The 12,885-nt window shown below is 42.0% G+C and overlaps 1 protein-coding gene across 3 annotated transcripts; it reads right to left on the reverse strand.

Annotated features, from left to right (window-relative positions):
- Window positions 1-2,089: 2,089 nt before the first annotated feature.
- Window positions 2,090-12,622, reverse strand: tfap4 (transcription factor AP-4 (activating enhancer binding protein 4)). 3 transcript variants are annotated; one of them, XM_089019352.1, is made up of 7 exons: window positions 12,251-12,622; window positions 9,844-10,009; window positions 9,671-9,769; window positions 7,056-7,226; window positions 5,969-6,085; window positions 4,806-4,979; window positions 2,090-4,001 (listed from the first exon to the last, which is right to left on the reverse strand). In XM_089019352.1, exons 1-7 carry the CDS (start codon window positions 12,337-12,339, stop codon window positions 3,870-3,872), a joined length of 948 nt encoding a protein of 315 aa, XP_088875478.1. In that variant the 5' UTR covers window positions 12,340-12,622; the 3' UTR covers window positions 2,090-3,869. The 3 variants fall into 3 exon arrangements, with proteins under 3 accessions (XP_088875478.1, XP_088875479.1, XP_088875480.1); XM_089019353.1 differs by lacking the exon at window positions 12,251-12,622 and adding an exon at window positions 11,132-11,891; XM_089019354.1 differs by lacking the exon at window positions 12,251-12,622 and adding an exon at window positions 10,989-11,104.
- Between the last annotated feature and the right edge of the window lie 263 nt (window positions 12,623-12,885).

Here is a 12,885-nt window from a genome sequence, read left to right on the forward strand (position 1 = left end):
TTATCCTCCCTCACATGGGTTGCGGAGCGGGCTGGAAACAGGATCAACCGTTTTTGGGAGGAGGCAAGGGACACCTTGAACTGTCAGTCAATTACACAACACACATAGACAAACAAAATGGTCAGAGGAGTTAGCTCATGACTACATTAAAAGTCACTATTTTTCTGGAAAAAAAATGTACAGTGATATCTCAGCTTACGAACTTAATTGGTTCCCAGAAAGTGTGTGTAAGGCAAAAGGTTCGTCTGCCAAACATTTATTTACATAATTATTTATAAGAAACCATTAAAAATGAGAATGATGCGTTCCCAGGTCCCCATAAAACATAATTTTCTACTAAATAAGCCTTAAAGGACAACCGACATCACTTTTTTGTTTCCAAACTGACATCAGAAAAATGTTTTATAGCACCTAAAATACCCAAAACACGCAGTATATTTTTATTCAAATGCAAAACACCAATAAAAATGACAAAATCTGCAAAAAAAAAAAAGAGCTGCGAATTGGGCATTTTCAGAAAGTCCCGCCCCCAGTTCGTGACGTCATGCCAAGACGTCTTGCATTGCTGGAGAATCAAAACAATGGCTTCAGATTCGGAGAATATGCTTTCTTGTTACACATCCAGTTATGAATGATTCAAATAGTTCTGAAGAGGAAAGCATACATGTTTGCCATCGATTAAAGAATTTATTCCGTGCATTTTGAGGCAACATTGGGGGGAAATGTATCACCAAAAAGAGGCAGAAAATGGCGTCCAAGCTCCTGTGAGGAATTAATCAGCCCGTTTCCACAGGCTGATAAATTCCTTCCATGGAGCTTGGTCGCCCTCTTCTGGCGGCTTTTTGGTGCAACACGAGGTTTTCAGACCAAATGAGTATAGCAAAATACATTGACGTTGTCACGTTCACTCGAGGCGTAGTGACAATACTCGAGGGACGACGGAAGGAGGAAAGGGTTGGATCCAAAATGCACGGTGAGACAGAGTTCCAAAAGAGTCTTTTACTGAGACACGTCACAATCAACAAACATAGGAGGTAACAGTGAGGGAGAATAAATGATCAGACCTGGAAGGTGTGGTAGTAGCGAGGAACTTCCTGAATACTCCGACAAAGACAGAAAGGTAGGAGTGCCTTTTATAGCCAGAAGGCACAATCAAGGGGATTGGAAACAGGTGCGGGAGCCCGGGTGAGTCAGGAAGGGAGGGGCCGTCTCTAAGGAGCAGCGGAGGAGGCGACAGGAGGGGAGGGGCGCGCTCTGGACTGCGACGACGATGTGATGGAAAGACTGCTACAATGTGTCTTTTTTCCGTCAGGGGCGTTCCTTCAGTGACGTCACGTACGGACTCGTCACCAACTCAAAAACAAGACTTCCTGAATATTCATCGCGAGTCTTAAAACGTAAATTATAGCTATATGCGGTGGAATCTTTGTAAAATACGCTCAGTAGAAGTAATTTGAAGCCATTTTACAAATTATGGACACAACTTGTCCGGAGACGTCGGTTGTCCTTTAAAGCTACACAAAATATACCTTGTTTTATGTATAATAAATGTGCTATTGTATTGTAATTAAAGAAATAAACTACTCTATAATAAAGTTGATTCATTTACCATTGTGATGATAGTTGTCAATGGATGGTATCAATGGTCGACTTAGCATAATGGTACTGGGACAGTTAAGTCACACAAACGCACACCTCGTTCGTGTTTTTTGATGATCTTCTTCTGCTCGACCACAATTTTCTTTTGTGTCCTCTTTCGCTTATACTAGCCTGTGGTGGGGTCTTTTTCGAGAATTAGAAAAAAGCAAATGACAAGACATAATATGGGATTGTATGAGATTTCTTAACGTCAATAATTTTCACCCTTTAACAGTATTTATGTTCCCCTTTCATAAGAAACAGTTAAGTACAGGAATTAAAATGTGATTTTTATAACTAATGGGTCGAGCTCTTTTGCCAACCATTGTACTAAATCATTGTGAAGCTCAACAGGAACCATTCAGCTGCAGAAATTGTTTTTGCACTACACGCAATTTATCAGACATTAAAAGCACTTAAATAATGCAGCAGCAATAGAAGCAGTAGTAGAAACTTTATTATTCTCTCTTTACAAAGGCACAAGCCTTATCAGCCGCCAAAACGTTTCTCTTACAAAAACAAATAAGCTTCAACAATTTAAAAAAAAACGACAGCACAGAAGAGCATGTAAAAATTAATGGGCTATAAATGGAGAGTTAGGCTCCAGTATTGGACACATAAGTGCTGATTTAAAAAAATATATATAACAAGAAGAGCCTATTAACAACCATTTCACTTGAAGAGTTATATCCATCCGTTTTGTAATTCACTGATCCTCACAGGGGTCGTGCTGGAGCCTCAAAATCACACCTCGGGAAATTTTTGAGTATTCCCTAAACCTAACACACGTCTTTGGATTGTGGGAGAAAACCGGAGTGCCCGGAGGAAACCCACGCAGGCAAGGGGGGAACCCGCAATTAAACCCTACACTATGCTGCCCGAAAGAATTATACATACAGCTTGGATAAAAGGATTAAAATTCATCCAATGTATTTTTTTCGATTAAAGGGGCTGTGACGTTAACAATGAAAAGATTAATTTATCTGTCCAGCAAGATAAAAATCGCCATTTGTCCACGGTGGAATGTGGTGAGAGTACAGCTAAGAATAAACTTTCAACATCAACTAGGAATGATAAGAGTGTTCAACTCCTAATGGAATGTTTTTCCAATGACGAAATACATCAACATGCAGAAAATCTGAATTACTTTTTTTTTGCGACACTGTGAATAATAGGAAATAGCCATGTGGTCACATTGGCGATGGCGGTTTATGCAGCATAACTTCCATTTTGTGCCAATGTGCAACAAGCCATTTTAGGATTAAAAGTAGTGGACCCCAGCCTAATGTTTTTTTTCGGTACGGAATTGACATTTGATTGACTGACGCAATTTTTCCTTCTGCAGGAATTATGATTGCTGTCCACAGAAAGATTCAACCAACTGTTTTGGTGTCGGTGACCCCTGCTCATATCAGGAAGTCAAAATTGATTGAGCATTCACTTGAATATCATTCAGTGTACCGCAAGCGATTTCCGGAATGGGCCACCTGGCAACAAGCGCATCGAGCTGCATTCAATACTTGCTGAAAGGGAAAGGTGAAGGTGTTGTTTCGTTAGGCTGTGGATGTAAAACAAAATAAAATAAATTCATATGGAAAAAAGGTACCGAAAAATTGGGATATACCGGGAAACCAGCCCAGTAAAAATGGCAACATGCAGACAGAAAACCAAACCGCTAAGTGCATCATTCGCTCTACCCACATACAATTTTTTGAAGAAGGCTTTGAAAAAGGTGGCCATGATGTCACACATAGGACTCGACCGATATATATATATATATATATATATATATATATATATATATATATATACACACACACACACACACACACACACACACACACACACAGAAAAGTCTCGTTATATCAATATTCTCGGGAGTCGGAAAAAATATCGGTATAACCGGACTATCGATATATCCGATCCTGCGGCATGTAAATTTTCTCCTTGCGTTCATAGAAATAGTATCGTAATAAGCAGTACTATCGATATAACCGATATCGATATAACGAGACTTTACTATATATATATATATATAGCTCGGTAGCGGGGGGTTGTCTAATGTATATGTAAGCATGGTGAAACTGCCTATCACGGTACTACACGTTAAGTAGGTTAAATGTGTACAAAACAAAGAGTGCTTCAATTCAGCCACCAGCCCTGTCAAGAGTCCACACTTGTAGTTTTGGAGGATGTATGTAAGCGTATGTCAATATGTGTGTGACAGCAACTTATGGCACTGAACAGTGGTCCGGCTCATCATTGTCGGAGAGGGCGCGGCCAGAGCTGACGATGACCACCCGTCGTTGCTCCTCCTCGCACCCGCCACTCTTTCCTTGGGTGCCCTCGATGTGTTGGATTGCCTGTGGCAAGAGAGCAGGTGAGGGAGAGACAATGAGGAGGGTTGCCAGGGTGCACTCTGGTGTCCGTCATCAATGAGTGGCTGTTCTAGAAGCCTTGATTTGATTAAAAAGATGACCCTGTGTCTTATACGCAGGTGCGCCTTATATGTTAAGTCATATTGAGCCACAAGAGGTCTCGCAATGACTGTCAGCAGCCACCGACTACACCCACCCCAACTCCATAGAAGTAGTGCGCAACCCCAGCCTCTATAGTAGCACCTTATAATGTGATGTGCTTTTTATTTTTAAAACTTTTCTATATTATATTTGGAAAACTTTTTTCATACATTGGGGGTGTGCTTTATACACTGGAAAATACGGAAAACATGACACTCTGAACAAAATTGAGGAACTTATCAGTCTTTTAGCTTGATGTTAGGGTCCAATGCAAAAGGCCATAGATGGGCTAACAAAACCGGCATTGAGCATTTTAGCCCATTAAGAAAATAACATTTGAACAGAAATGGTGGAGCAAAATAGGAGACAACAATACACTACTCGCATGTCAAATATATTCTTAATCCAATATTATTGCATATATTCAACTTGGCACAACTGTAATTCATGCAGCCATTTTATACATTTCAAAACCGGGTTTTTTAAGTGTTTTGTATCTAAGTATTTATTTTTATGATTGTAAATTTCAAAACCGGGTTTTTTTAAGTGTTTATTGTGTTATTTTTATGAAGACTTTTTAACAAAATGAAGTTTAAACATTGAAGTCTTGTCTTTGAGAACATTGTCGACATTGTCTCCTGGTCTTACCTGGACGATGGTATCCAGGTTCTGTCTTGACGTGGAGGCGGTGTTGATGACGGATGCCGGGCCCATGGTTACTACGGTAACATGATGGGATTGCGGCGACGGCTGAGGGACTGGCGCGGGGACGATGACTGTTGTGTGATGAGTGGGTGCGGGAGGGGTGACTGGGGCGGACATCTGGCGGAGAAGACGTAATGTCAACAGATGCACTTTTTTTAAACAATACAATACATATTGATTTGTATAGCACTGTAACAGCTGTTGAAAGTGTAACAAAGCACTTAACATCATACACGTTAAGTTTCAGAAATAATAAATCGGGAGATTTTCATACTTACAACTGCGGTGCGTGTTAAAATAATGTGACTGTTACAAATGTGTAAATTCGAAGGCAAATAAAACACAAAAGTGATTTCATTGTTTATTGATACATTCAATGAGTATAAAAATTTAGTTTGTTTTTTACATTTTCATTTGTTTCAAATTACAAGCAAACTGTCTGTATTGTGTCGATAGTTGCTGTCTAAAATGAGTACTCTGGTCAAAATCGAGAGTCTCCCGACCAAATCGTGAGACTTAACATGTATGTAATATGGACAACTATCATATACAGGTTTCCACCAGAAAGAAACTTTAAATTCAATGCACATTTTCTGAGGCTGCTATTTAAAATGGATACCAGAAATTTACAACAAGCATCGCCATGACTGTCATACATTTTTGTATACGATGACATCGAAGCTCCTTTGGAAACAAGTCAATAATTGACATGTGATCGTCCCACTATGTCGAGTTATTGTGTCCATACATTCTTAACTGATCGCATTTCAGCCATGATTTTTACCAGGGTCAGAAATCTACCTGGACGCCTTCACAATCACTTCTGCTGGCCCTGTAGCATCAATTAAGTGTCGATCAAACTGTTCCTTGAATCAGTCAGATTTCCAGTTGATGACACCAAGGCCTCCTCGCAGGGCTTATTTCCTGGCTAACGCTCCCCTCTAGTGGACTTGTAGTCAATAACACCACACTTTTTATATGAGTCGCAGCTGTAGCTGAGTCAAGGTTGTGTAGTCATTAAATAGTTATTAAGGATTGGATTGAATCAGACGACGCATTGAAGGCCGAGGTGGGAAATACACGGCTCGCCACCGGTGTGTGTGTACCTGAGGGCTGTGGGCAGGCGTCAAGTCCCTCTCCAGTTGCTTGTGCACACTCACAAGTTTCGGCTGGCTCGCAGCCTTCAGTTTCTCCGGGTAGAACTCTGCACCCTGCGAGCGCATCTGCCATGTGCACACACGCACAAACACACGCGCCAGAATCAACAATTTACAAATGTGTGCAATAATGATTGGAAGTGATTTTATTTGATTGAACGAATGTGCGTAAGAACGAGAGTGAAATGGGCGAGCAGTTTAAAGGACAACCGACGCCTCCGGTCAAGTTGTGTCCATAATTTGTAAAATCACTTCAAATGACTTCTACTGACCGTATTTTACAAAGATTCCACCACATATAGCTATATTTTATGCTATAAGACTCACGCTGAATATTCAGGAAGTCTTGTTTTCGAGTTGGTGACGATTCCCACGTGACATCACGTTTGGAACACCATCCGAGAAAGCGACATACAATGCATTTTGCGGTACTTTGGTCTGAAAACTTTGTGTTGATCCGTGTTGATGGCGAAATTAGAAGGAAAAAAACATAAATAACGCGATGGTGAATCGTTGTGTGTTACACCAAGACTACTATTTGATACTAGTTGACACAAATTCTCAGGAGACAAATCAGCCCATTTCCAACGGAGCTTGGGCGCCATCTTCTGCATTTTCTGGGTGCTACATTTCTGTCCAGATGTCTCAAAATGACACGGAATAACTTCTTTCATCGATTGCAAACATTTATGCTTTCCTCTTCAGAACTATTTGAATCATATTCAGAACTGGATGAGTAACAAGAAAGCATCTTCTCCGAATCTGAAGCCATTGTTTTGATTCTCGAGCAAGGCAAAACGTCTTGCCGTGACATCATGAACAAGGAGGCGGGACCTTCTGAAACTGGCCACTTCCGGGCTCAATTTGAAGTAGTTTTTGGACACTTTAAGTCATTTTTATTGGTGTTTTGCATTTGACTAAAAATATCAGCCTGCATGTTTTAGGTATTTTAGATGCTATAAAACGTTTTTTTTTCTGATGTCACTTCGGAAACGAAAAAAATGTGTCGGTTGTCCTTTAAGTGAGAGAGGGTCACCTGCTCTTCCAGGATCATCCTGACGGAGCGTTCCTTCTCGAGCTGTTGCCTCAGTTCAATCACCTCCCGCCGCAGGTCCTCCGTTTTCTCCTCCTCCAGGATGTCCGGCGAGCCGATGCCTTCATCCTTCTCCTCCACGCGTCTCCTCTTTGGGGAAGAGCCGCTCACCTCCTACCGAGGGAGGAACTCGTCATGAGAGGCCAAATCTTGACTGAAGCGTTTTTTAAACTGAAAATGGCGGGCCATGAAAATGATGACTTGTTTTACACAACAAATCAAATGAGTGGATTACTAGTCTTGAAATTGTGTTTGTTCAGTTATTGTTCAAGTAAGCGTTAACGTTTTTTATGCACAATGTCAAAGTTAGATATGTTATATATATTTGCTCATTGTGGGACGAAGAAAGGTTTTCTGATTCTGATATGGCAATTAGACAGTTAGTTCCATAAAAGAAACATGACTTGCTGGAGATCAGTTCAGGGTACACCCACCCACAGATTGGGATAGGCTCTTCTTCCCCCTAGCCATTAACTCTCTAAACCACAGGTATCAAGGCCCATTTTTTTTCGGCCCACGAAAGCAAATAAAATTTGTGAAATTCCATGGTGCTTGCTAAAATCCTAACCCAAATTTCATATTTTTGGATGTAAACCACAATAACAGTAATTATACTTGACTTCAGATTCGAAAACTAGATATTCATTAATTTGTTGTGCCCTCTATATGTAATATGTGGACGAGATTAAAAATTTTAATGGCTTCCCCAAATTCACAATGGCCCTCGAGAGGAAACCATAACTACAATGTGGCCCGCGGCAAAAAATGACTTTGACACCCCTGCACTAAACAGTAACCCAAATATAACTGTATAATGCCTCTTTGTAATTTTTCAATTTCAAATACAGTGATACCTCGGTTAACAAGCCCCTTGGCTTACGAACTTTTCGGTTTACGAACGTTACATTTATGAAATTTCTACCTTGGCATACGAACTTTACGTTGGCATACGAACTTTTTTCGTATACGGAGCGAACGAGCCGGTTCTTCTAACAACAAAATGGCAGCCGACTGTTTTTGACCTTTATTCCCCGGCCCCAGTCTTCGGTTAAAGCCACATGATCGGTGAAAAACGCAGCAGTGGGTTGGGGGGGTTTAAACATTAAAGAGACAGGCAGACAACAGTAAGAGTTTCAACTTTGATAGTTCAAAAGCAGAGTGTAGACTGCAAGGTTAAAATATCCCATCAATCAGGCTCCACAAACAACCCGCACAAGCCATCTGTACACTTGATGCAAAAAGCTATCAACCCAGCTAAACAGAACACAATTGATGATGAACTAGATAGAATATCACCTACAAGGGATCCTCAAGGGCGGCCCGGTAGCCGAGTGGTTAGCACACCGGCTTCATAGTGCAGAGGTCGCCGGTTCGCGTCCCGGTCCGGCCTCCCTGTGTGGAGTTTGCATGTTCTCCCCGGACCCGCGTGGGTTTTCTCCGGGTCCTCCGGTTTCCTCCCACACTCCAAAAACATGCATGGCAGGCAGATTGACCACTCCAAATTGTCCCTAGGTGTGAGTGTGAGAGTGACTGTTGTATGTCCTTGTGCCCTGCGATTGGCTGGCAACCAATTCAGGGTGTCCCACGCCTCGTGCCCGAAGACAGCTGAGATAGGCTCTAGCAACCCCCGCGACCCTAATGAGGAATAAGCGGTACGGAAAATGAGATAATGGTGAAGATGGTGAAAGAAGGCTACGTTCCTCATGTGTTTAATGCTGATGAAACCGGCCACTCCAATCCATCAAGCCATCAATAACCATAAAACGACTTTATTATACAGCACAGTTTATTTCTTTAATAATAATACCATAGCACATTTATTATACATAAAATAAGGTATATTTTGTGTAGTTTTAAGGCTTAGAAAATTAGAAATTAGAAAATTATGTTTTATGGGGACCTGGGAACGGATTATTCTCATTTTCATGGTTTTCTATGGGAAAATTTTTTTTGGGATACACACTTTTCACCTTACACACTGTCTGGGAACCAATTAAGTTCATAAGCCAAGGTATCAATGTAGTCCAAAGCAAACCACACGAACAGTAATTATTTTTGACTTCAAATATGAAAACTAGTTACTGTATTTTCTGTTGTATAAGGCCCACCAGAGTATAAGGCACACCTTTAATAAATGGATTGGATTGGATTTGCCTTTATTAGTCTCACAGTGGAGAAATTTACATTTCACAGCAGCAAAGTTATGAAAGAAATGAAAGTAGAAAAGAAATGGCAAAAGTTTTAAAAATATATAAATATCTAAAGGTTTTCCAAATATAAGGCACATCACATTATAAAGTGCTACAGTAGAGGATTGGGTTAAACACTAATTCTACAGGGGGAAATGGTCGGTGGCTGCTGACGGGAGTTGCGGGACGTGGCTGAATATTACTTCACATATAAGGCACACCTGCGTATGAGGCACACGGTCATCTTTTGAAGAAATCAAGGCTTTTGGGTGCACCTTATACACCGGAAAATATGGTATTTATTAATTTGTTGTGTGCTCGAGATGTAACGACCGGATCCCGAAAGTTGGGGATTGGCGTCACTTTTACCTCTATGATTCGTTTGAGTTGGTTGTTCTGCTGCAGAAGTCGCGTCTTCTCCTGTTCCAACGTGAATATGTACTCCGCCGTCTGCTGCAGGATTGCGGCCTAACAAGAGAACATTAGAAGTGAAGCCCGGTAAAGCGAACACGGAATCATTTGAGAGCCACCCGGTCGCTCACCTTGCTGAGCTTCTCGCCGTCGCTGTGCGGGATGAGCGTCTTCAGCGACTGGAAGCCGGCGTTGATACTCTGCATGCGACGCCGCTCGTTGCTATTGGCGATCTCGCGGCGGATTCGCCTTTCCTGGTCGCGCGCAGTTTCAGGGGTCAGAGGAATGTTGGCCAGGCTGAGGACAGATCGGGAGGACGAGGAAAAAATTGAAAATTAAAATCAGCAGAATAAATGAAAACAATGTCTTCAATTTTCAATTTCGCAAGGATGACGACCCACCTCAAAATTTGAGACTTGCTTTCCACCTCTCACAACTGCAACACACCTGATTCATGTGATCAGCTCATCAACCAGCCCTGATCATGTGAATCAAGCGTGTTGCTCCTTGGAAAGCTGGAAAACAGGCAGGACAGGGGCCCCTGAGGACCCATGTTGGAGACCCCTGATCTATATTGTATTGGGTTTAATTACAATTGATGATACATTTAGTGCATTCCAATATGTTAATACAGTAAAGTCTCGTTATATCGATATTGGATATATCGATAGTCCCGGTTATATCGATACTATTTCTATGCACGCACGGAGAAAATTACATGCAAACAGGGTCGGACATATTGATATTTTTTCGGACTCCCTTGAATATCGATATAACGAGACTTTACTGTACATGCATCTTAAAATAAAGTGATAATTTCTGGTACATATCTGCACACTACACTGAGGTGTTTCGAATATATTCAAGTTTATGTTGGTGTACAACCAAAGAACCTCCCTTATGATTAAAATGAATGACTGTGTCTTTATGCTGTCATATTGTCTTTGTGTTGTCATATTATTTGTGATTTAATTTTTTTGTTCTTTTGTTTTTCTACTTTCATTCCTTTTATCACTTTGCTGCTGTTAAATGTAAATTTCTCCACTGTGAGACTAATAAAGGCAAATCCAATCCAATACATTTAGAACCCTATTGTAAACAGTTACCATATTTTTGGTGCATAACGCACACCAGAGTACTACCAATGAAGGACTACTAATAAGGATCACTACCAATGAATGAAAAATGTTTTTCACATAAAATATATTTACAAAATGTTACTCAAATATAAGGCACACCACATGATAAGGCACTACACTAGGCTGGGGTTACGCACCACTTCTACTGGGGAAATGGAGTCGGTGGGTGCTGACAGGAGTTGTGAGACCTGTTGTGGCTTCACATATAAGGCGTATAAGGCGCAGGGTAATCTTTTGAAGAAAATCTAGGATTTTGGTGCGGAAAATATGGTATATTTACCAGTTAGCTTCATTTGACTGAAAAGGCGTAGCGAACGTGGCCACTGTTTTGAAACTCCCAGGCATCTGGTCGTGTCACGTGGTCAAAAACAACGGCTACAGACAAACGACATTATTTATGCCATGTTAATAAAAAAAAAACGTGTGTCTCAAAAACATGTTGAAATGTCAACGTAGAATAGAAAATAGAACAGAAAGTTATTTTTAAACACAAGGACTGGTTTCCCATAATGCCACACGCGAGGATCGAATCAGCAAAACCAGATCCCTCCGCCTCCCTGGTAGCACAGCTTTGCGGACGTACACGCACACCCCCTTATTAATAAACACAATTTATTCCCCTATGTCTTCGCAAAATGCGTCAATTCCGTGACGTGCTTATCGAATGGTGCTTTCGTAAAGAGGGATTATAAATTAAAACATTCGCCAGAGTGGTTTTTGCTCCTCCATCGCTCCGTTTTACGTGCTTTGGACAGACTTTTTCCGCGTCCCCCGCCATTACAACAATGCGGCAGGCAGCATGGCAGTCGGTGAACACGACACAGCGAAGGCGAAGTCACCCCTCTGCTTTCCCGAAAACAAAAGCAAAAAAACTGCCCACAAACGAAAGGTTGCGATTTTAAACGTTAAAAAGTCGACGTCACGGACGCGAAAGGCAGACTTTAGAGCCCCTCGTTGCTTACGGCACTACTATCCAAACCAACAGCAGCATAAGAAGCATGGCCGCGCTTCCCTACTCCAACTTGGCCAACCGAACAAGCCCGCGATCAAAACAGCCATTCGCGGCCGGGCTGAACCTCACCGAACACGGCTGCCTCGACGACGTTGGTGAGGGGTAATTTGAGGATAAACTAAAGGAGTGAGCAGCGGTGTGGTATGCTGCCGAGCAACCACGTGGTTTGTGTTTGTTGGCCACTAAAGAGACACATTTCTCACTGGAATGGGGACAAACAACCTCAAAACGCCAATAGCCGTCTGCGTGACAACCTAAACGCGTTCCAGGGGGGTCATTTCCCCCCCAATTAGTTCTCCCAGATGCATCGTGCACGCACAACAGAAGCATGTTGCCTCATCGCCACGCGCGTTTCAAAATAGACAATAACACATGCTGGGTACACACCTACACAGCCCACCGATGACTTCTTTCTCCGTTTTCCTGAAGTGTTGCAAAGAGGGCACCTTCTGAGCGGGCACCATGAAATACTCCATGCTCGCGGCTCTCCAGTTTTGATCCTCCCAACCACCACCACCACCACCTTGTAGTCCCCTTTCAACCCTCTCAAAAATAAATATGTGTCGAATAAAATACAATTCGAGATGATATGATAAGAATTTCAAAAAGGCCGAAGTTTGGCGTTTCTGAATCCGATTTAAAGGAGAATAAAAAAGATGGGACTCCGGCGTTTGAAGATGTAGTTGTAATGTTACTCGACTTCCAGCTGATGGGGTTCCCTCGTTGTGTGTGGCTCGCTACCTCGCTCTTTCTCAGCCCCTCCTCTTTCCGCGTGTGCGCGCGTGTGTACGTGTATATGTGCGTGTGTAAGTGTGTGTGAGTACGCGTGCGTGTGCGTGTATGTGTGCGTGTATGCAGCTGATCGCATTCAAGGCGGGAAACAGCTGGTCAGAGTCGCGCTGCACTCCGAAAGAGAAAGAAAAGCCTCCTTCCGCAGAGATGAGGCACTGCATGTAAACAAAAGGACTATTTGAGCTCCTGACAACTCAGGTGGGCAAACTCAAAATGTTGCTCATTTTGCG

The sequence above is a fragment of the Hippocampus bargibanti genome, linkage group LG17 (assembly GCF_051943395.1).
Source record: "Hippocampus bargibanti isolate YZ-2025 linkage group LG17, ASM5194339v1, whole genome shotgun sequence".
Taxonomy (NCBI): Eukaryota; Metazoa; Chordata; class Actinopteri; order Syngnathiformes; family Syngnathidae; genus Hippocampus; species Hippocampus bargibanti.

Coding starts and splice junctions, on each gene's coding strand:
- tfap4 (XM_089019352.1), bottom strand. CDS start 12,339: ATGGAGTATTTCATGGTGCCCGCTCAGAAGGTGCCCTCTTTGCAACAC. Junction 7,227..9,670: donor AACTCAAACGAATCATAGAG/GTAAAAGTGACG, acceptor CTCCCTCGGTAG/GAGGTGAGCGGCTCTTCCCC. Junction 4,980..5,968: donor CGCCTGCCCACAGCCCTCAG/GTACACACACAC, acceptor CTTCTCCGCCAG/ATGTCCGCCCCAGTCACCCC.